Genomic DNA, 25273 nt, shown 5'->3' with positions numbered 1-25273 from the left:
TTCTTCATTGCTTAAGGATCGTCAGTAAGGCATGGAAAGAAGTTTCTATTAAAACAATGATTTCTGCTTGGAAAAAAACCTCTGGCCAAATTGTATTTCAGTCAGTGAAGTAGTAAGCTGTGAAGAAGAGTGTTGTAAATGAAATTGTGTCTTTGGGTAAAGCTATGGGATTAGAGGTGAGTGATGAGTATGTAGAGGAGTTAATAGATGATCATAAAACCAAACTCAGCACAGAAGAACTTCAACATCTTTACGATCAACAACAAAAAGAAGTGGAAAAATAAATTTTTTATGGAAGAGGAGGATGCCAAAGGATGCATTTGTAATGCCGACCTTCAAAAATTGTTCTCTGTTTGGATTAGAACACAAGCTATTGTGGAAAAATGGCATGTTAATAAAGACAGTAGTGACCAGGAATATCAACTTATTTGATGACAGCGTGATGGGTTATTTTAAAAATATCAAAGAAGATCGTCAGTGCCAAATAACATTAGATAGATTCTTCTCTGCAGAAAAAAGAGAATGTGAATCAGCATTCTCAACTCCGGCTAGGAAGCAGAAAGAAGACTTAACAACCGGAGCATTATTTTCATCTTTGTGATTTTTATATTAAAAAATATTCTTCACTGTTATTTTTATATTGTAATGATTAAAATTAATAAAATAAATATAAGATTATTTTGTTTAATTTTTTCTAAGTTATTAACATTAAAAAACCTAAAATAGATAAAATAAAAAAAAATTATTGAAATTTTTTGGATATGGGAACGGATTATTTCGCTTTCCATTATTTCTTATGTAAAATCTTGATTCGGACTTCGAACGATTCATAGTTCGAACGGGTTTCTGGAACGAATTAAATACGAACTATGAGGCACCATTGTATATGCAAATCCTGGGAATGTTCCTAAAATATATCTGAAATATTTCGACAAGCAGCAGAAAAAAGAAAACAAAAATTGAATCATTTGTGTTAATTCTTGAGCAGAAAATAGAAATTATTAAGTGTGCATTAAATACAATGTCCAGATCTCAGATCTGGTATGATCATTGCTTATGAAAGCACCGTAGATAATATTTAGACAAGTAAAAACAACTTGTTTTTCCAGTATGGGACCTTCTGTGGGTTATAAATTAGTGGAAGGCACTCAGTAAACCTAAAATACAAAATGTTGACGTTGTCCAGATATAGTACAAGCAAAAATATGAAAAAAATTTTTCTGTCCCAAGTTGGATGTTCATAGATAGAGAATGTATGAAATGTAATTACAGCGACTCAAATACTATAAAAAGCACCATGACCCAAGTAAAGATTAGTGAAGAAAAACTGACTTGACAATGATGCAGCAAAGAAATGCACAGAAATATTTGCAGACTTAGCAAAAGAAAATAATTTATCTTCTGAGCAGATATACACCCTTTGTCCAAAAAGAAACCAAACTTTTGATAGAAAATAAAACCCAGACCAATTATAATTATTAAAATCATTTATTTCAATTAATTTACTCTCCTTCGATACAGCATTTGGCACGATCAATTAATTCGTTAAATGAGTTTTTCATATTGTTTTTTGGGATACTGTTGAAAGTTGTTGTTACTGCTGCTTGAACATTTTCAATGATGTCATATCATTTTCCTTTCATCAGCAAATGAAGTCGGGGGAAGAGAAAGAAGTTGCAGGGTGCTAAATCAGGTGAATATGGCGAGTAATTCAACACGCGAACTTGGTTTTTGCTCAGAAACTGTCTCACAATGTTTGAACGATGAGATGGTGCATTATCGTGCAAAAGTGACCAGCTGCCTGCATCACGATATTCATGCCGTACACGATGAATTCTTGCTATCAATTACTTCAAAACTTTGAGATAAAACTCGCCATTGACCACTTGGCCAGGCAGAATGAATTCTTTGTGGATAATGCCCTTGGAATCGTAGAAACAAATCAGCATTGTCTTTACTTTTGACTTCTCCAAGCGACTTTCTTTCGGATGCTCCTCTTCTGGTGGTCTCCGCTCAGTACTCTGGCACTTTGTTTCGGGCTCATACTCAAAACACCACGTTTCATCACCAGTAACGATCATTTCAAGGAAGATTTAGTCCTTATAAGCGTTTTTAATGAGATCCTTGCAGTGTTCAATTTGATCCATTTTTTGTTTGTCAGCCAACTTGTGGGAAACAAATCGCGAATTCAATTTACGAAGGCCCAAACTCTTTGTCAAAATGTTGTGCACAGTTGATTTTGGAATCCCCAATTATCTTCGATCAATCTCACGGATGATTTTGGGTTTTCTTTGATGAAATCACACACTTTTTGGATGTTAACTTCGCTCAGTCCAGTTTTTGGACGGCCTGGCTTTTCGTCGTCCTCAAATGTCTCATGACGACCACTTTGAAATAATTTAAACTTGAGTACAGGATAAGCATTCACCGCCGTATGCTTTTTTGAAGCATTTCATGCATTTCGATAAAGCTTTTACCAAGTTTAATACAAAAGTCAATCGCAGCTCTCTGTTTGAAACTCATTTTCCGACCGTTCGTCAAAACACACTGTCACTCTTGGCACTATAACTAGACTTCTAATGAAACAAATGTCATAAACAGTTGATGCAACACTAATGAAGGTTTCGACAACAAAAAAGATACAACCGGTACCTAGTTTCCTTCTATTTTCGAAAAGTTCGGTTTCTTTTTGGATAAAGGGTGTATAATGCATATAAGGCTAGTTGTTGTTAGTGATATTTTTATTGAAATTGGCTATTGTTAGTGAAATATTACCAAACAGTTGCTACACCTGACTCCCATGATTTATGCAGACCAGAAAAATGCATAAATGAACAATGCCTTATATGAAAGTTTAAAAACAATTATGTGCAAAAATTAAAGTATAGCATTGCAATATTGGAACCACTGGGCAGTAAAATCCTTCATTATAGATTTCTTATGTGTTTGCATCCTCATTGTACATTTTTTTCCCGTCAGAGAGTCAGTGGCATCCACAGTTTTTAACATTATTGCAGAAAAGATCATAAAGTTATATGTGAAGGCACAAGAATTTCCTGGGGGAAAAAAAAAAGGAAAAAAAAAACATTAATTCAGCAATATCCATTAAACATATATAAAGAAAGACAGGCTCAGTGTACAGTTATTCATTTTATTGTTGTTATTATATGCAGCTCCATGGAGTCCGAAGACTCATCGGTGGAGATCCAATCTATCCACACAATCTATCATACCTCCTCCTTGAACTCATTAACAGGCAAAGTACTCACAACTGACTCTAGCTAACCATTCCACTCATTCACAACTCTCCTAGTTCAAAAAAATCTAGTCCTCACATCCCTACTAACCACACCTTTATTAAACTTCCAGGGATGATCCCTTGTTCTGGTCCCTCCAAGTGCTAATTTCTCCTGCATCTATCCTATAAAACTCTTTAAGCAACTTAAATGTTTCTATCACATCCCCTCTTTTTTGCCAATCAACCAACTTCTGCAATCCACACACCTTCAATTTATCCTCATAGGGAACATTCCACAGGTCACTCACCTCTGAAACCTCTCCACTGCTTCCTGATCCTCAAGGGATCAGACTTGAGCACAGTAATCCAGGTGTGGGCATATCAAGGCCTTATAAAGAGGAACAACAACGTCTTTATATCTATTTGTTAATGTGTTTTTCAATAGCCAAGTAATCTTATGGGCTACTTAGTATTATGTCCTCTAAACTTTAACTCTCTGTCTGCCACCACCACCACCACCTCTAAATCTCTAGCTTCATCTATTTCCTGGAGTACATTGCCATCAGTGCGATACACAGCCTGTAATCTGTTTATCCCAAAATGCATAACTTTACATTTCTCAACATTAAATTGACACTCATTAACTTTTGCCCATATTGAGGTTTAAAGATTGCTGCTGCTGCAGACTGCAATAATAGTCCTTTCAACACAGCATAGAACCAAAGCTATCCATTTCAGTGACAGTTCTTGCCATAAAACTCAACTACCTTTGCCATACATTTTAGCTTTATTATAGATAAAATAATAAACTACTACATCCTACCTAGTCCTTCCTTTCCAGATATATAAATACCAAAGGAAAACTATTCCTTGCTGCCAGTATTTGCATTGTTGCATCAGAAAAGACAGCCAAAGTGCAAAATTAATAGGATCTAACACTACATTCAAGCCAAAACATCAAACCAGCAGCCCTCATTTGTTCACTTAAGGACAAACTTCATCTTAAATCACATCAAAGAGCATGTAAAATATCCTGTACCTATAAGTTAGCCTCGTACAGATAAATAGAAAGCTCAGTAAACATTCACCTTGAAGAACATAATACACATGCTGCAGTCATTTGGGCATTGGACACAGTATCACCACTGCCCTTTGGTTGAAAAAGGCCTGGATTCAAACCCTATATGGGATATCAAGAATCTTTTAAGGGCTTTCCTCAAGAAAGTGAGTTAGCTGTTTCATGTGAAGATGCTATCATTTTTCTTCTTGGTAAGCCAAACAGAAAAAGACTTATTTAACAGACACATTTCACTAACCTCATAGCTTTTGTTGCTTACTTTCAAACAGCAACACGTGTTGTACACTCCTTCATACAGTGTTAAGTGGAAGAAACTGTAGTGCTATATAAAAACCATTATAAATCAGATTTTTTTAGAACTGGCATTAGCATTAAACATCCATTGAACTTAGGCATGGCTGCATTGAATTATCAAAAACTTAGGAATCAATCTTTTTAAGAAATTTTTAAAAACTATTTACCATCTTGATTTTGGCTCTAGAGGATGCCATATGAGGATATTAGTTTTGTTCATTACAATTTTGAATTGTATTCACAGGTATTCCTTACCTTTTTGTGCTCTAAAGGAGTTTGAAATCCAATGAAATGTCAGCAGCTTAATGAATTTTATTTTGTTTTGATGATATTGCTACTCGTTACTGATAATTATCAAAATTAATCACTAGTGGCATCAGATCAGGCAAAATAGAGCGAGCACATTAAATGCATTGTCTTCAGTCAGATCCCACTCAAATACAGTAACTATGCAGCTGAACTTTATACACCATACAACTTGCACTTCAGCACATAAACTAGTGCCAAAAGATGTACAATTTATTTAGACTTGAATTCCTTACACCCTATATGTTCTTGTATGTGTATACAACCCAAATTAAGTGTTCTGTCATATTCAACAGTTATTCCAAGTGAAGGCACATAATAACCCTTTAAGTGATACTTAAAAAAATTTGTGTCATCCCTAGAGAGTGAGGTTGTTGTTTTTTTTTTTTATCTCCCCCAATCTTCTTTTATGTGACCAAAACAAACATTTTTTCTTACATTACTTCAAAAGTTCAATATCATATGCTAAATTTTGAAACAAAGGCTGTTAAAGATCCTTATCACACTTCTGGCACATGTAACTGAATTCATTCCATATTTGAAGTTGTTTTTGTTGTGTTTTTCCACATTTGAGCTGTTTTTTCCTTCTCAGAAGAGGACACAGTAACTGGAAAATGTCTTATCTTATAGTCAAATGTAATTAATTAGGGCTGTGAATCTTTTTCACTAAAGAAAATAAAACTATGGGATAAATATTCCATACAAACTAAAATAGTAATTGAAAACCAAACTCTACAGCAAGTAACACATTTGTAATATTTAGGATGTGATATAATATTTGATATAGCTAATAAATTACACCATTTCCAAGCAGTCTGTGGTACTATAAGATGAACAGCAAAATGGGAAACAAGGAAGGAAACACAATTGAATTTTACCAAACCTTGGAGATTCATTGGCAAACCATGAAGAAAACATTTATTCTGCATAGTGAGACGTGAAGTTGTCTACAAGGATATAAAAATGAGACCTCGGTGGTGGACTCCAGAAGTTAGAAGCAGTGAAGGAAAGAAGAAAGCATATTGAAAGTTAATGCAAGTCAGCTTGTGTTCTCTAAGTGCTCTTAGAGAATACAGAGGAAAATGTAAAAGAGCAAAGCACTGTATAAAATTAGCTAAGTCATGGAAAGTATTTGGTAAGGACATAGAAAATAAATATCAAGGTGGCTTCTGGATGATATTGAAAAAAAATTAGAAATGGAGGAAAGAGTACTGTAAAAGGAATCAGAGATGATAAAGGTGACATAAAAATTGGAGATAAAGATATCCTTCATATGTGGAGTAATAACTTTGAAAGTTTGCTAAATGAAACAAACACTGACAGCACAGTGGTAGTGTTATATCTTGTTCTTTTAATGATATTTTGGTATCTTTTATTAGATTATTTTATGCTCTTATTATGTAAAGTATTGCTTTTGCCTATGTCTTGTTCACTCAAAAATGCGAGACTAACTTGAACGTTCTTCGCTACTTGTGGTAGAAAGGCTATCTACACATTTGGTCGACCCTGTGATTGATCACGTGTATTAATTAATACACATATTAATACATATGAAAGATATCCTTCATATGTGGAGTAATAACTTTGAAAGTTTGCTAAATGAAACAAACACTGACAGCACAGTGGTAGTGTTATATCTTGTTCTTTTAATGATATTTTGGTATCTTTTATTAGATTATTTTATGCTCTTATTATGTAAAGTATTGCTTTTGCCTATGTCTTGTTCACTCAAAAATGCGAGACTAACTTGAACGTTCTTCGCTACTTGTGGTAGAAAGGCTATCTACACATTTGGTCGACCCTGTGATTGATCACGTGTATTAATTAATTAAACAAAGGGTTTGTCTCAAGTTAGAGCCAAAACATTTGTAACAACTATCCGGAGTTACTCCTCAATTAGGTACTGGCAAATTTATTTGTTTTAGCTGCGCCAGCCAATACCTTTAGGTTAGAAGAATTCTTAACCAAGCAACAACTCCCAGAAAATATACAAGACCGATCAATCTATCAAATACACTTAATATCAAATTACCTAAATCACTTATGCTACTTTTCGTTTTCAGTCGTGGTCTCAATTACGTTATTCTATCCCGCTCAGGTTCTGATTAAAATGAGTGGTGCATTGGATTCAATTTCAGGCCGCAAGTCAGGTTAAAATACAAAAATACATTTATTGAATTCTTAGAATACATATCCAAAATTATACGCTCAGCTAAATTAATGGCATTCTAGGTTATATAGCTAATTATGGCAACTAAAATTGATGCAACTGAATCTTAACATGAAATATTACTACTAGAATAATTCTTATCTCTGATCAATACAGCGACCTATAATTTCCTCCAAAACAGTTATTCTATTAACTTTGTTGGCTATTTCACATAACATGCATAACATAATTCATCTATACAATCACTCATTAATATGTTCATGGAGCTAAGATGCTGCTACTAAATAATCACTAAGAGTTCTATGTTTGAATGTTCCTGCTTACTAATTCATAACATTTCTTTCTTTTCTCAACAAAAGAAACACTAAAGGTTGTACATTACCAACTCTCAGGAAATTCATCAGGTCCATCACTTATTCTTCAACTATTCTTACGAAATGCATGTTCTTTGTCTGGACGATTGTCTCACGTGGCTTGACTTGGAATATATTTTTAGGTCTCTTCCTCCGAAATGGACTAGAATCAGCTCAGCTTAATTTTGATACACGTGGTTGTTCATGGCGGTCATCGGGAACAGATCTCTATGGTAGGCCGACCATGTGTACACGCTTGGCCCGCTTCGAGGTCGTATTCAGCTACTCATCTCCAAAGATGTCTCGAGCCAGGACCCTGGAACCACGGGTGTCGATGCCGAGCAGCAGAGGACTCCGGAACCCAAGAAGAGGCGAGAAGAAAAAAGCCTCGAGAAAGGGGAACAGACTCCTTTATGTTCCTTCTTTGGCGCCCCCTTCTCACTGCGTCACGTTTTCTCCCCGATACCGATCTTTTTTGCATGCGAGACGATCTCCTTTGCAGCGTCTACCGGGAATTACGAACGTTCGTCGCTCCCCGTGCATTCTCGATTGCCGCAGGTCAAATATTTATCTGAAAGTTTCACCAGTGAACTTTGAACTCTTATTCTTACATTTTATGAACCTTTTTCATAGAATACTTCTTTCATCGTTAAACTTTATAAAATATATTACACTTGTTATATTTCTATAGAGTAATTTTACATTAAAGGTATTCATTTATAAATCCTTGAACAATCTGCATCTTTACCTATGTACAAGTATATCTTTGTTGATTTAAACTTGTTAAATCCTGAATGAAGTAAAAAGAAAAAACTCTTCAAGATCTAACAGTAGAAAACACTCAACACGCATGCAATCAGGAATTCACATCAATACTCCAAGAAAAAACCCATCAAAAACCTGAAATGTAGAAAGGAAGCTGGAGTAGATGATATTTGACCAGAAATGCTTAAGTATGGAGGTATAAAAGATTTACAGTGGCTAAACTGCATAAGTCAGAAAGCCAGGACAGATGGTCAAATTCCAGACAATTGGAGTAGAGCTCTTATAGTACTCATCCACAAATAAAACTGAATGTGCACATTACAGAGGTAGGTATTTCCTTACTGAGTGTTCCTAGTAACATTTATACAGGTATACTCGAGAAATGGCTAAGAAGGACTTTGGAAGGGAAGCTTGGTGAAGAACAAGCTAGATTCAAGCCAAATAGAGGTTGTTAGGTTCATATTTTAGAACCTGAGAAACCATAGTTGAGAAATTATGGGAACATAACAAGAATCTGTATTTAAGTTTTGTAGATCTGAAAAAGGTATGCGTCAAGGTGACAAGAGGAAAATAATTCAAAACGCTAGTTACATTGGATAAATGGGACATTATATCAAGCAAAACTTAGTCTTTGAGTTGTTAGTCAGCAGATGGAAGTATAGGAAGGTAGTTTAATGGTAAGTAGGTGCGAGTCAAGGATGTACATTATTCCTCTTATTCATCATCTGTATGGATCACATTATGAAGGAAAGTGGTATTTAACTTGATCTGAAATTGGAGATGTTAATCTCAGCTCTTTATTGTTTGCAGGTGATGTTGTACTTCTGAATAAATCCACTACAAATCTGCAAGATTCCCGACTAAATTAAATAACTGTTATAATAAATCTGATATGAAAATCGGCAATAACAAGACAAAGACAGTGAAAATAGGAAGAAACATTAAAATGCTTGCTGCATCCTGAATGGAGAACCTATGGAATAAAGAAAACATTTCAATTTTACTTAGACACAATTTTTAGTGAAGATGGTAAATGAATTATGGATATAGACAGCAGAAGTACCAATGACTAGGAATAGTAGGGGTCAACTGAATAAATTTATATGGAATGAGAGAGAAATTAGTCAAAACACTAAATTATAAACTGTATACAAGACAGTGTTCAAACCAATTTTAACTTATGTATCTAAGAGCTGGGTTAGAAAAAAACACTTCACGAAAGATATGAGATTTCTGAGAAAGATTAGGAGAGTGTACAGATGGCATCAATGGTAATATCATATTAAAAATGAGAATATTAGGAAAGAACTTAACATTATTAGCATTCAGGAATGTCTTAGCATAGCCTATTCTCAGGTGATACATTGACTTAAACAGAATGGAAGAGAAAAGATTAGCAAAACAAGTGTTCTTTGCCAGGTAAGTGGCCCAGAGGAAAACCAAGATCTGGATGGATTGATACAATAAAAAGTGCCTTAAAAGACAGAAATATAAGATCATGATATACTGTATGCTCCCTGAGGTACATGCCAGAAATTTGTTATAATCAGAAAGTTGGATAGAGAGGGAAAAAAAAAAAAAAAAAAAAAAAGATGAAAGTAGTATACAGTCAGCTGAAATGAAACTTCTTAGATCAGTTCAAGATTGTTCAATAATGGATAGAATACAAAATGATGAAATAATTACAAATACAGGTGATAAAAGAACACCAAATGAATCGGACAGAACATGTACTACAAATTCAAGAAGGAAGGCTATCAAAGAAAGTAATAAAATATAAACCTGAAGGAAAAAGAGATATAGAAAGAGAATGAAAGTATAGTCCTTTAAATGCCAACATAGGCATTTAACCTATATTTTGAAAGAAGAAATCTTTTCCCACCTTTATTGAGTTTTTAATGGCACTTGTGGCATAATAAAGTTTGACACATTCACAAGAAATAATTTTTAGTATTGCAAATATTTCAACCAAAAACTAACTGGTCATCATCAGTGCATCAGCATAATCACAAGGTGAAGTTAGAACAAGGAATATTAATCCTATTTACAGAACTAATCCATGTGCCAGAATGTTACCTTGAGGGTGATAACAAAATAAAATAAGATTACAATTAAGGCCAAAATTAAGTGATTTGAAATAAAACTGAATTTTAGATAATGAACTGAATCCCACAGCATTTTATTTTAAAAAAAAAAAAACAGCAGGGGGGGGGATGAACTGTTTCTTGTCATTTATAAGAATGAGACTCTTCTAAATCTTGTCAGTAGAGAGGCAGTCATTCCAATTTAAAATTGTTCTGGGTAGAAGTGCTTCAGCACTCTTTTAATAACTGCTCATAATTAAACCTGCACTAATGTAAAAAATATATCAGACCAGAGGATATTGTTTTGGTCAGTGTCCACTCCATGCTGAGCAAGGCCAGATTTTTCTGGTTATTGTAGATATGACAGATTTTCTTGTAGTAATTTTTCAGTAATGTCCTGTTTGTCCAAAGTACAAACGGAGGCACTCAAGCTGAACCTGGTGAACACCAGGGAGGAAGAGAGAGGACTTGTTTATCTTTTGTGGATGGTAACCAAGAGATTTTGTTGATAGAGAAACATGTAGGAACTAAATTGTATCTTTTTAGGATCTTAGCAATTGTCTTAGAGATGCATGTGGTGTATGGGATAGGAACTCACCATGCATGTTCAGGGTTCTTGGGAATGGGTTTGTAAGTGTCCAGGATGCATTTAAACTTTCTTGAGAGGAAGCCATTCTGCAGTATGATGCCCAATTCTTTTTGGAGAGCTTGGGAATTGGAGTAGTTTTCATGCTCTGGTTAGCAAATATTTGAAGAAGCCTATTTTTTGAGATGGATAATGTGTAGAATCTTGTATGTAGCTTCCTTTGAAGGTAGGTTTACAGTTTCATCAGTCAGTAGCCAATAACTCTTTCAGAAGTTTAGACCTCTATCATATCACCCCCCCCCCCCCTCCTCTTTCTTCTATTCACTAGTGTCTGTAGTCTACATCCTCTGTCTCTCATAATCTACATTGCACATCTATGATATTTATGTCTTTAAAAAATAGTTACTATAGGCTTTTTTTTTTTATTAACTACAATTCCCTCTTCCAGGCTCGTTGGGAAATTGAAAATATGTATAGGCTAGCATATGTTTATATTAAATAATTGCAAAAGGATATTAGTAAAATTACATTCAAATCAAGCAAAAGAAAATATAGTTTTTATTTTTATTCTTTTTTTTTTTTTCAGGTTTTAGAGAGCTTTAAAATTATGGATTATAGTTTACTTGTTGGAATTCACAACTTGGATCTAGCAAGGCGAGAGAAAATGGTATGTAGCAGTGTTATTGTTAGCAGTTTAATATTCATTAATTATGTTGTATATTTATCTTCATATCATCATCGTCATCAAATTACTGCCATGTACCCTCAAGAGGCATACAGGATATGATAGTACTACATGAAAAATTTACATCATTACCAACTTCCTATCTACAATTTTCCTCCACATCGGTCCATTACTTGTCAAGATTCCAACATTATCAGATCTTATATTTCTATCGTCTAAGGCAGTGCTTCCCAAACTGTGGGCCTTGGGGACCGTTAGTTTTATTGAGGGCCATGAAATAATGAAAACAAATTTAAAGTGTTTTAAGACTAAGTGTGTCATGTCAAATGTGTATGTAAGATGCTAAAAATGTAATATTTGCATTTGATTTTTGCAATATTCGCTGCGTATGTTTTTTTGTATTGAATATAAATGCAATAAATATTATAATAATATATGTCTATTATGATTCCCCCCCCCCCCCCCCGATTGGGGCTGTGAAATATTTTAATTTTTCCAAAGGGAGCCCTGACATCCAGAAGTTTGGGAAGCACTGGTATAAGGCACTTTGTACTGTATCAATCCATCTATATCTTGGTCTTCCTCTGGGGTGTTTTCCTGCCAACCTGGCAGAGAACACTTGTTTTGCTAATCTTTCCTCGCCCAATCTGTTTAACACGTTCATTGCCAAGCTGAAAATTGGAATTTCGTGTGGCGGCCAAAATTTTTGTTTCACTTGATAGCGATGTCCACGCGATATCGCGTGATTGACTATGAACGTGCTAAGTTACCATACCATCTGAGATTAGCTCTGCTAATGCATTCCTGGATGCTGACAATGTCAAGTTCTTTCCTAATATCCTCTTTTTTAATATGATATTGCCATTGATGCCATCTGTTCACACCTCTAATCTTTCTTGGGACTCTCATATCTGTGGTCTCTAGTCTTTGGTCAAGTGTTTTACTTCTGACCCAGTTCTCAGATCCATAAGTTAAAACTGTTTGAACACTGTCTTGTATACAGCTAATTTAGTGTTCCGACTAATTTCTCTCTTATTCCATATGAATTTATTTAGTTGACTTCCTACCATACCAGCTTTGTGGATTCTGTTGTCTCTTTCCATATTTAATTTACCATCTTCACTAAAATTCATGCCTAAGTAGCTGAAAAGTTTTACTTGTTCTATAGGTTCTCCATTCACAGTGCAGTTGATATTTTCAATGTTTCTGATTATTTCCATTGTCTTTTTATTGCTGACCTTCATACCATATCTATTACAACAGTTATTCAATTTAGTCAGAGAATCTTGCAGACTTGTAGCAGATTTATTTAGAAGTATAACATCATCCACATAAAGCAAAGAGCTGATATTAACATCTCCAATTTTGATATCAAGTTTAATACCACTTTCCTTCATAATGTAATCCATATAGATAATGAATAGCAGAGGGGAGGGGATAATGTACATCCTTGTCTCACACCAGATTTAACATTAAACCATCTTCCTGTACTTCCTACAATTCTAACTGCTGACTTAGAACTCAAATAAAGACTAAGTATTGCTTGATATAATGCCCCATTGACACCATATAACTGCAGCGTATTGAATAGCTTCTCTCTTGGCACCTTGTCATATGCCTTTTCCAAATCGACAAAACTTAAATACAGATCTTTGTTATATTCCCATGCTTTCTCAACTATTTGTCGTAAAGTGAAGATCTGATCCTGACAGCCTCTATTTGGCCTGAATCCAGCTTTTCTTCCACAATTCTTCTCAACCGTTTCTCAAGTATACTTGCATAGATCTTGCCAGGAACATTCAGTAGGGAAATACCTCTGTAATTCTCACATTCAGTTTTATTTCCCTTTTTATATATGGGTACTATGAGAGCTCTACTCCAATCATCGGGAATTCGTCCCTCTGTCCAGACTTTCTGAACTATGCAGTGCAGCAAATGTAAGACTTTTATACCACCATACTTCAGCATTTCTGGTCAATTTTATCATCTGCTCCTTCTGCTTTCCACATTTCAAGCCTTTGATTGCTTTTTCTACTTCAAGTATGGATATGTATTTCTGACTGTATGCCTGTTGAGTGTTTATTACCATTGTGCTATCACTGCTTGTTTCATTTAGCAATTTTTCAAAGTAATTACTCCATACTTCAAGGATATCTTTTTGTCCCGTTTTCGGTCACCTTTATCATCTCTAATTCCTTTTACAGCACTCTTTCCTCCATTTTCTAAGCTTCTTCAACAACCTCCAAAATATTTTGCCACCTTCTTGATATTTATTTTCCATGTTCTTGCCAAAGTCCTCCCATGACTTTTGTGTAGCTAGTTTTGCACAGTGTTTAGCTTTCTTACATTTGTCTCTGTATTCTGTAAGAGCAGAAGCTGACTTATTTGCCAGGAGCTTTTGATATGCTTTCTTCTTTTCCTTCACTGCCTCCTTAACTTCCTGTGTCTACCGTGGAGTTTTGATTTTTCTATCCTTGCAGATAACCTCACCACATGCCTCTCTGGCCGAATCAGTCAGGGTTTTCTTCAAGGCTTGCCACTGAATCTCCAAGATTTGGATCCTGTTCTCAAACTCTTTCATTTTTTTTCAATGAACTTTGTGTATTTAAGTCTACAGTTCACATCTGAGAGCTGCTCAACTTTTATTCGCTTTAAAACTTTCTTACATTTTTTTCTTTTCAATATGAAATTCAATTTTATCCTGCTCAAGACTAAATAGTGATCATTCCAATTTCAAATCATCTGTACACTCTGGTGTGCTGCACCAGAGAGAAAACATCACTTATCAAATAACATAGTCAATGAGACTTTTCTTATTCCTTGCCTCTTCTCTCCATGTGAATTTGTGCACATTGTTATGTTGGAACATGGTGTTAGTAATAACCAGTCCATGCCTTGAGCAGAAATCCAACAGGTCTTTGCCATTATTATTAGCTTTGCGCTTTTCTCCAAATTTTCCCCAAATATTTTTGTCTGACAATCATAGGACCAACTTTTCCTTTTTCATTTTGTCAGTTGCTTTCTTTAGAGCCTCAAAAAATTCCTCCACTTCTACCTTAGTAGAACCTTCTGTAGGACCATAGGCACAAATAAGTCTCATTGTCCAGTTTCCCATTCTGATATTTGCCCACATCACTCTACTTGAGACTGCTTGCCATTCAAGAAAATTAGCATCATATTTAGTGTTGAATACTATGGCTACTCCTTCTTTTCCTTGATTGTTATTGTCTGAATGTATAATATTTTATATATATTGCTCAGAAAGATCTCACCAGTTTTGTCTTTTTTGTTGCAGTCACTCCTATTATGTCGATCTGGTAGTTATCTAATTCCTCAGCTAGCTCCATTTCTTTGCCATTCAGGCTTCTTATGTTGATAGTACCGATCTTTAACTCTGGTGATGTTGAGTTGGGGTGTGTTTTCAGATTTGTTCCAGTAGATGAACTTTTGCTGTTCGCCCTGGTTCCCTGGCAAAAACAATGCGGGGCCTTGTTTAACTGGGCAATGCCCCAGTTGGCATGAAATTTTGTCATGTCATACCATCATTTTGTATTTTGGTTTAAGCCAATAAGATTACAATTTGGTCTGCTAAATCCCAAATTGCCAGCCCATCCTCGTTCATTCAGTATCTCGGTAGATATCCAACAGGGTGCACCACGAGAAGGTGAGGATTGGACATTAGGTCAGAAGCACTGGTCAGGTCTCCGCATTCCTTTAAAGGCTATGTGGAGGTCTCCTCTCTGTTATACAGCTTTGACCATTAGAGGCTTTTGAAAAAAGCTGATGTGTTAAAAATTCATTAATATAAAACTTTGTGTATTTGAATTCTGTATAAAATTCATGGTTTTCAAATTGTCTCTGGACAGTTAGTTGGTTGGTTGTCCAAAACAATTTAATTATCCTCAGCTGTACAGATTATGCTGAAGCAACATGGTGTTGTCTACTACTGAATATGCAGGGTGTCCAAAAATTATCTTTACAATTTATATCCAATATAAAAAGTCAACCAGAAGTGTTAAAAAATATTGGGGGTTCCCCATTTTATGAAGAACTGATTAAAGTTTTCTGAATACCAAATTTTGACAAGTTTCTCTTTTTTTCATTTCTTCATTCCTCCTCTCAGTCGCAATGAATCCACAGGAGAAAGCACAGTGTGTTGAGTGATTTATTCAAACAAATCTGATACACAATTCCAACAAAGATTTATAACTTGTTACAACATATTGTCCCCATCAAGACCAACCATATGAGCTTGGTATAAAAAGTTTATGAAAACTGGAAGTGTGGAACACAAGAAAGAAGCAACTTGGCCTTGAACTTCTGAATAAAATGTCGGGTGTATTCAAGAGGCCTTTGTTCCACCCAAGTTCCAAGTTGACACAAACACAAGATTATGGGAGTTACATTTGCCCCATTGAGCAGTATATGATGTCTTGTGAAAACATTTGAAGTTGCATCAGTACAAGGTGCAACTCTTGCAAGAGATTTCTTTGTTGGATCTGTGTATCAGTTTTTGTTTGAATAGACCAGCGTTTCCCAAACTGTGTTCCGCGGCCCCCTTAGGGGCCGTAGGTTTTGTTGATGGGGGCGTGAAATAATGAAAACAAATTAAAATCTTTTAAGACTAAGTAGATTTTTTTTATCTTAAAAGAAACGTATTTAATTTTTATTATTTATTATTTCTTTTTTTATTTTAATGGAAAAAAAAATCGCACATTGGTGCAGGTTCACAAATTTTGCTTCCTGAGTATTTCAGCACTTAATGAATATTAATAAATATATGCTTATTCATATAAGTTTCATTTCAAAGCAGAAATCTAAGAATTGCAGTTTCAAATTATTTCACTGATATTGGTGTAGCAGGATTGAAAACACATCCATCACATTAAATTGTTATTAAACTTCTTTTATGCTGTTAATTCTTTCTTTATTACTAATCGTTTTACGTTTCATGTGCTTGTACTGCAAATGTACAATAACAATATATCTATCTATATAAAAATGAGATAATGTGCCATGTGAAATGTGTGTGTAAGATGCTAAAAATGTAATATTTGCATTTGATTTTTGCAATAGTCGCTGTGTATGTTTTGTATTGAATATAAATACAATAAATATTATAATAATAATATATGTCTATATATTACATTTTTTTTTCAAGCAGGAGCCATGGAATATTTTAATTTTTCCAAAGGGGCCCCTGACATCCAGAAGTTTGGGAAGCACTGGAATAGACCACTCATCACACTGTGCTTTCTCCTGTGGATTCATTATGACTAAAGGGAAGAATGAAGATCTGGGGGAGGAGGGAAATGAGAAACTTGTCAAAACTTAGTATTAAGGAAAATTTAGTGATTGTTCCTTTAAAATTGAACAACCCTATTTATACACCTTCTGGTTGACTTCTTATATTGGATAGAAGTGCCACTGACAGTTATGTAGTAAAGTTTTTGGACATCCTGTACTTTGAAACATGTGAATCTCAGTTGTCAAAAAGTTGGACATAAGATTTATTAATTAGAGCAGATGGTCATGCAGACAAATATATGGATTTATCCTATGAGGACCACGGAACTAATTTGCTTAGTGAACTTGGTGGGGGTGCTGGAGTATTATTCATCATCAAATTCCTGCCATGTACCCTCAAGGGGTGTACAGGATATGATAGTACTACATGAAAAAATTGCATCATTACTAACTTCCTATCTACAATTTTCCTCCAAATCAGTCTGTTACTTGTCAAGACTCCAACATTGTCAGATCTTATATTTCTATCGTCTAAGGCACTTTGTACCATATCAATCCACCTGTATCTTGGTCTTTCTCTGGGTCGTTTTCCTGCCTACCTAGCAGAGAACACTTGTTTTGCTAATCTTTCCTCTCCCATTCTGTTTAAGTGACCATACCACCTGAGATTAGCTCTGCTAACGCATTCCTGGATGCTGACAATGTCAAGTTCTTTCCTAATATCCTCGTTTTTAATATGATATTGCCGCTGATGCCATCTGTTCATGCCTCTAATCTTTCTCAGGACTCTCATATCTGCGGTCTCTAGTCTTTGGTCAAGACTTTACTTCTGACCCAGCTCTCAGATCCATAAGTTAAAACTGGTTTGAACACTGTCTTGTATACAGCTAATTTAGTGTACCGACTAATTTCTCTCTTATTCCATATGAATTTATTCATTTGATTTCCCACCATACCAGCTTTGCTGATTCTGTTGTCTATTTCCATATTTAATTTACCATCTTCACTAAAAATCGTGCCAAAGTAGCTGAAATGTTTTAATTGTTCCACAGGTTCTCCATTCACAACACAGTTGACATTTTCAATGATTCTGCCTATTTTCATTGTCTTTGTCTTTTTATTGCTGACCTTCATACCATATCTATTACAACAGCTATTCAATTTAGTCAGAGAATCTTGCAGACTTGTAGCGGATTTATTTAGAAGCATAACATCATCTGCATAAAGCAAAGAGCTGACATTAACATCTCCAATTTTGATATCATGTTTAATACCACTTTCCTTCATAATGTGATCCATATAGATAATGAATAGCAAAGGGGAGGGGATAATGTACATCCTTGTCTCACACCAGATTTAACATTAAACCATCTTCCTGTACCTCCTTCAATTCTAACTGCTGACTTAGAACTCAAATAAAGACCAAGTATTGCTTGATATAATGCCCCATTCACTCCATATAACTGCAGCGTATTGAATAGCTTCTCTCTTGGCACCTTGTCATATGCCTTTTCCAAATCGACAAAACTTAAATACAGATCTTTGTTATATTCCCATGCTTTCTCGACTATTTGTCGCAAAGCGAATATCTGATCCTGACAGCCTCTATTTGGCCTAAATCCAGCATGTTCTTCGCCCAGCTTTTCTTCCACAATTTTTCTCAATCGTTTCTCAAGTATACTTGCATAGATCTTGCCTGGAACACTCAGTAGGGAAATACCTCTGTAATTCTCACATTCAGTTTTATTTCCATTTTTATATATGGGTACTCTACTCCAATTTTTATATATGGGTAATCTACTCTACTTTTTATATATGAGAGCTCTACTCCAATCATCGGGTATTCGTCCCTCTGTCCAGGTTTTCTGAACTATGCAGTGCAGCCACTGTAAGACTTTTATACCACCATACTTCAGCATTTCTGGTCGAATATCATCTACTCATGCTGCCTTTCCACATTTCAAGCCTTTGATGGCTTTTTCTACTTCAAGTATGGATATGTATTCCTGACTGCATGCCTGGTCAGTGTTTTTTTACCACTGTGCTGTCATCACTGCTTGTTTCATTTAGCAGTTTTTCAAAGTAATTACTCCATACTTCAAGGATATCTTTTTCTCCTGTTTTCATGTCACCTTTATCATCTGTAACTCCTTTTACAGCACTCTTTCCTCCATTCTTAAGCTTCTTCAACAACCTCCAGAATATTTTGCCAGCTTCTTGATATTTATTTTCTATATTCTTGCCAAAGTCCTCCCATGACTTTTGTTTAGATAATTTTACACAGTGTTTAGCATTCTTGCATTTGTCTCTGTATTCTCTAAGAGCACAAGCTGACTTATTTGACAGGAACTTTTGATATGCTTTCTTCTTTTCCTTCACTGGCTCTTTAACTTCCTGTGTCCACCAGGGAGTTCTGATTTTTTTTATCCATGAAGACAACCTCACCACATGCCTCTCTGGCAGAATCAATCAATGTTTTCTTCAGAATTTGCCACTGATTCTCCAAGGTTTGATTCCTGTTCTCAAACTCACATTTTTTTTTCAATAATCTTTCTGTATTTTAGTCTACAGTTCACATCTGAGAGCTGCTCAACTTTTATTCGCTTTAAAACTTTCTTACATGTTATTCTTTTCAATATGAAATTCAATTTTATCCTGCTCAAGACTTAATAGTGATCACTTCCAATTTCAATTCCTCTGTACACTCTGGTGTCCTGCACCAGAGAGAAAACATCACTTATCAAATAACATAGTCAATGAGACTTTTCTTATTCCTAGCCTCTTCTCTCCATGTGAATTTGTGCACATTTTTATGTTGGAACATGGTGTTAGTAATAACCAGTCCATGCCTTGAGCAGAAATCCAACAGGTCTTTGCCATTATTATTAGCTTTGCGCTTTTCTCCAAATTTTCCCCAAATATTTTTGTCTGACAATCATAGGACCAACTTTTCCTTTTTCATTTTGTCAGTTGCTTTCTTTAGAGCCTCAAAAAATTCCTCCACTTCTACCTTAGTAGAACCTTCTGTAGGACCATAGGCACAAATAAGTCTCATTGTCCAGTTTCCCATTCTGATATTTGCCCACATCACTCTACTTGAGACTGCTTGCCATTCAAGAAAATTAGCATCATATTTAGTGTTGAATACTATGGCTACTCCTTCTTTTCCTTGATTGTTATTGTCTGAATGTATAATATTTTATATATATTGCTCAGAAAGATCTCACCAGTTTTGTCTTTTTTGTTGCAGTCACTCCTATTATGTCGATCTGGTAGTTATCTAATTCCTCAGCTAGCTCCATTTCTTTGCCATTCAGGCTTCTTATGTTGATAGTACCGATCTTTAACTCTGGTGATGTTGAGTTGGGGTGTGTTTTCAGATTTGTTCCAGTAGATGAACTTTTGCTGTTCGCCCTGGTTCCCTGGCAAAAACAATGCGGGGCCTTGTTTAACTGGGCAATGCCCCAGTTGGCATGAAATTTTGTCATGTCATACCATCATTTTGTATTTTGGTTTAAGCCAATAAGATTACAATTTGGTCTGCTAAATCCCAAATTGCCAGCCCATCCTCGTTCATTCAGTATCTCGGTAGATATCCAACAGGGTGCACCACGAGAAGGTGAGGATTGGACATTAGGTCAGAAGCACTGGTCAGGTCTCCGCATTCCTTTAAAGGCTATGTGGAGGTCTCCTCTCTGTTATACAGCTTTGACCATTAGAGGCTTTTGAAAAAAGCTGATGTGTTAAAAATTCATTAATATAAAACTTTGTGTATTTGAATTCTGTATAAAATTCATGGTTTTCAAATTGTCTCTGGACAGTTAGTTGGTTGGTTGTCCAAAACAATTTAATTATCCTCAGCTGTACAGATTATGCTGAAGCAACATGGTGTTGTCTACTACTGAATATGCAGGGTGTCCAAAAATTATCTTTACAATTTATATCCAATATAAAAAGTCAACCAGAAGTGTTAAAAAATATTGGGGGTTCCCCATTTTATGAAGAACTGATTAAAGTTTTCTGAATACCAAATTTTGACAAGTTTCTCTTTTTTTCATTTCTTCATTCCTCCTCTCAGTCGCAATGAATCCACAGGAGAAAGCACAGTGTGTTGAGTGATTTATTCAAACAAATCTGATACACAATTCCAACAAAGATTTATAACTTGTTACAACATATTGTCCCCATCAAGACCAACCATATGAGCTTGGTATAAAAAGTTTATGAAAACTGGAAGTGTGGAACACAAGAAAGAAGCAACTTGGCCTTGAACTTCTGAATAAAATGTCGGGTGTATTCAAGAGGCCTTTGTTCCACCCAAGTTCCAAGTTGACACAAACACAAGATTATGGGAGTTACATTTGCCCCATTGAGCAGTATATGATGTCTTGTGAAAACATTTGAAGTTGCATCAGTACAAGGTGCAACTCTTGCAAGAGATTTCTTTGTTGGATCTGTGTATCAGTTTTTGTTTGAATAGACCAGCGTTTCCCAAACTGTGTTTTTTTGATGGGGGCGTGAAATAATGAAAACAAATTAAAATCTTTTAAGACTAAGTAGATTTTTTTTATCTTAAAAGAAACGTATTTAATTTTTATTATTTATTATTTCTTTTTTTATTTTAATGGAAAAAAAAATCGCACATTGGTGCAGGTTCACAAATTTTGCTTCCTGAGTATTTCAGCACTTAATGAATATTAATAAATATATGCTTATTCATATAAGTTTCATTTCAAAGCAGAAATCTAAGAATTGCAGTTTCAAATTATTTCACTGATATTGGTGTAGCAGGATTGAAAACACATCCATCACATTAAATTGTTATTAAACTTCTTTTATGCTGTTAATTCTTTCTTTATTACTAATCGTTTTACGTTTCATGTGCTTGTACTGCAAATGTACAATAACAATATATCTATCTATATAAAAATGAGATAATGTGCCATGTGAAATGTGTGTGTAAGATGCTAAAAATGTAATATTTGCATTTGATTTTTGCAATAGTCGCTGTGTATGTTTTGTATTGAATATAAATACAATAAATATTATAATAATAATATATGTCTATATATTACATTTTTTTTTCAAGCAGGAGCCATGGAATATTTTAATTTTTCCAAAGGGGCCCCTGACATCCAGAAGTTTGGGAAGCACTGGAATAGACCACTCATCACACTGTGCTTTCTCCTGTGGATTCATTATGACTAAAGGGAAGAATGAAGATCTGGGGGAGGAGGGAAATGAGAAACTTGTCAAAACTTAGTATTAAGGAAAATTTAGTGATTGTTCCTTTAAAATTGAACAACCCTATTTATACACCTTCTGGTTGACTTCTTATATTGGATAGAAGTGCCACTGACAGTTATGTAGTAAAGTTTTTGGACATCCTGTACTTTGAAACATGTGAATCTCAGTTGTCAAAAAGTTGGACATAAGATTTATTAATTAGAGCAGATGGTCATGCAGACAAATATATGGATTTATCCTATGAGGACCACGGAACTAATTTGCTTAGTGAACTTGGTGGGGGTGCTGGAGTATTATTCATCATCAAATTCCTGCCATGTACCCTCAAGGGGTGTACAGGATATGATAGTACTACATGAAAAAATTGCATCATTACTAACTTCCTATCTACAATTTTCCTCCAAATCAGTCTGTTACTTGTCAAGACTCCAACATTGTCAGATCTTATATTTCTATCGTCTAAGGCACTTTGTACCATATCAATCCACCTGTATCTTGGTCTTTCTCTGGGTCGTTTTCCTGCCTACCTAGCAGAGAACACTTGTTTTGCTAATCTTTCCTCTCCCATTCTGTTTAAGTGACCATACCACCTGAGATTAGCTCTGCTAACGCATTCCTGGATGCTGACAATGTCAAGTTCTTTCCTAATATCCTCGTTTTTAATATGATATTGCCGCTGATGCCATCTGTTCATGCCTCTAATCTTTCTCAGGACTCTCATATCTGCGGTCTCTAGTCTTTGGTCAAGACTTTACTTCTGACCCAGCTCTCAGATCCATAAGTTAAAACTGGTTTGAACACTGTCTTGTATACAGCTAATTTAGTGTACCGACTAATTTCTCTCTTATTCCATATGAATTTATTCATTTGATTTCCCACCATACCAGCTTTGCTGATTCTGTTGTCTATTTCCATATTTAATTTACCATCTTCACTAAAAATCGTGCCAAAGTAGCTGAAATGTTTTAATTGTTCCACAGGTTCTCCATTCACAACACAGTTGACATTTTCAATGATTCTGCCTATTTTCATTGTCTTTGTCTTTTTATTGCTGACCTTCATACCATATCTATTACAACAGCTATTCAATTTAGTCAGAGAATCTTGCAGACTTGTAGCGGATTTATTTAGAAGCATAACATCATCCGCATAAAGCAAAGAGCTGACATTAACATCTCCAATTTTGATATCATGTTTAATACCACTTTCCTTCATAATGTGATCCATATAGATAATGAATAGCAAAGGGGAGGGGATAATGTACATCCTTGTCTCACACCAGATTTAACATTAAACCATCTTCCTGTACCTCCTTCAATTCTAACTGCTGACTTAGAACTCAAATAAAGACCAAGTATTGCTTGATATAATGCCCCATTCACTCCATATAACTGCAGCGTATTGAATAGCTTCTCTCTTGGCACCTTGTCATATGCCTTTTCCAAATCGACAAAACTTAAATACAGATCTTTGTTATATTCCCATGCTTTCTCGACTATTTGTCGCAAAGCGAATATCTGATCCTGACAGCCTCTATTTGGCCTAAATCCAGCATGTTCTTCGCCCAGCTTTTCTTCCACAATTTTTCTCAATCGTTTCTCAAGTATACTTGCATAGATCTTGCCTGGAACACTCAGTAGGGAAATACCTCTGTAATTCTCACATTCAGTTTTATTTCCATTTTTATATATGGGTACTCTACTCCAATTTTTATATATGGGTAATCTACTCTACTTTTTATATATGAGAGCTCTACTCCAATCATCGGGTATTCGTCCCTCTGTCCAGGTTTTCTGAACTATGCAGTGCAGCCACTGTAAGACTTTTATACCACCATACTTCAGCATTTCTGGTCGAATATCATCTACTCATGCTGCCTTTCCACATTTCAAGCCTTTGATGGCTTTTTCTACTTCAAGTATGGATATGTATTCCTGACTGCATGCCTGGTCAGTGTTTTTTTACCACTGTGCTGTCATCACTGCTTGTTTCATTTAGCAGTTTTTCAAAGTAATTACTCCATACTTCAAGGATATCTTTTTCTCCTGTTTTCATGTCACCTTTATCATCTGTAACTCCTTTTACAGCACTCTTTCCTCCATTCTTAAGCTTCTTCAACAACCTCCAGAATATTTTGCCAGCTTCTTGATATTTATTTTCTATATTCTTGCCAAAGTCCTCCCATGACTTTTGTTTAGATAATTTTACACAGTGTTTAGCATTCTTGCATTTGTCTCTGTATTCTCTAAGAGCACAAGCTGACTTATTTGACAGGAACTTTTGATATGCTTTCTTCTTTTCCTTCACTGGCTCTTTAACTTCCTGTGTCCACCAGGGAGTTCTGATTTTTTTTATCCATGAAGACAACCTCACCACATGCCTCTCTGGCAGAATCAATCAATGTTTTCTTCAGAATTTGCCACTGATTCTCCAAGGTTTGATTCCTGTTCTCAAACTCACATTTTTTTTTCAATAATCTTTCTGTATTTTAGTCTACAGTTCACATCTGAGAGCTGCTCAACTTTTATTCGCTTTAAAACTTTCTTACATGTTATTCTTTTCAATATGAAATTCAATTTTATCCTGCTCAAGACTTAATAGTGATCACTTCCAATTTCAATTCCTCTGTACACTCTGGTGTCCTGCACCAGGGAGAAAACATCACTATCAACAATAACATAGTCAATGAGACTTTTCTTATTCCTAGCCTCTTCTCTCCATGTGAATTTGTGCACATTTTTATGTTGGAACATGGTGTTAGTAATAACCAGTCCATGCCTTGAGCAGAAATCCAACAGGTCTTTGCCATTATTATTAGCTTTGCGCTTTTCTCCAAATTTTCCCCAAATATTTTTGTCTGACAATCATAGGACCAACTTTTCCTTTTTCATTTTGTCAGTTGCTTTCTTTAGAGCCTCAAAAAATTCCTCCACTTCTACCTTAGTAGAACCTTCTGTAGGACCATAGGCACAAATAAGTCTCATTGTCCAGTTTCCCATTCTGATATTTGCCCACATCACTCTACTTGAGACTGCTTGCCATTCAAGAAAATTAGCATCATATTTAGTGTTGAATACTATGGCTACTCCTTCTTTTCCTTGATTGTTATTGTCTGAATGTATAATATTTTATATATATTGCTCAGAAAGATCTCACCAGTTTTGTCTTTTTTGTTGCAGTCACTCCTATTATGTCGATCTGGTAGTTATCTAATTCCTCA

At 35.2% G+C, this 25273-nt stretch overlaps 1 protein-coding gene across 1 annotated transcript in view; it reads left to right on the top strand.

The window, feature by feature from the left end:
* The window catches only part of LOC150098880 (phosphatidylinositol 4-phosphate 5-kinase type-1 alpha-like), a 322543-nt gene that overhangs the window by 115094 nt on the left and 182176 nt on the right, over nt 1-25273 (top strand). The window contains exon 9 of the mRNA XM_090405835.1: nt 11461-11541. Within this exon, the coding sequence (XP_090261961.1) occupies nt 11461-11541 (81 nt within the window). The remainder of the gene's footprint in view (nt 1-11460; nt 11542-25273) is intronic.

Source organism: Typopeltis vanoorti, chromosome 15 (genome assembly GCF_054136105.1).
Source record: "Typopeltis vanoorti isolate ZY-2024b chromosome 15, IOZ_Tvanoo_1.0, whole genome shotgun sequence".
NCBI classification, from domain to species: domain Eukaryota; kingdom Metazoa; phylum Arthropoda; class Arachnida; order Uropygi; family Thelyphonidae; genus Typopeltis; species Typopeltis vanoorti.
The sequence above is the reverse complement of the archived record's forward strand: the minus strand, read 5'-3'. Positions and strand labels throughout refer to the sequence as shown.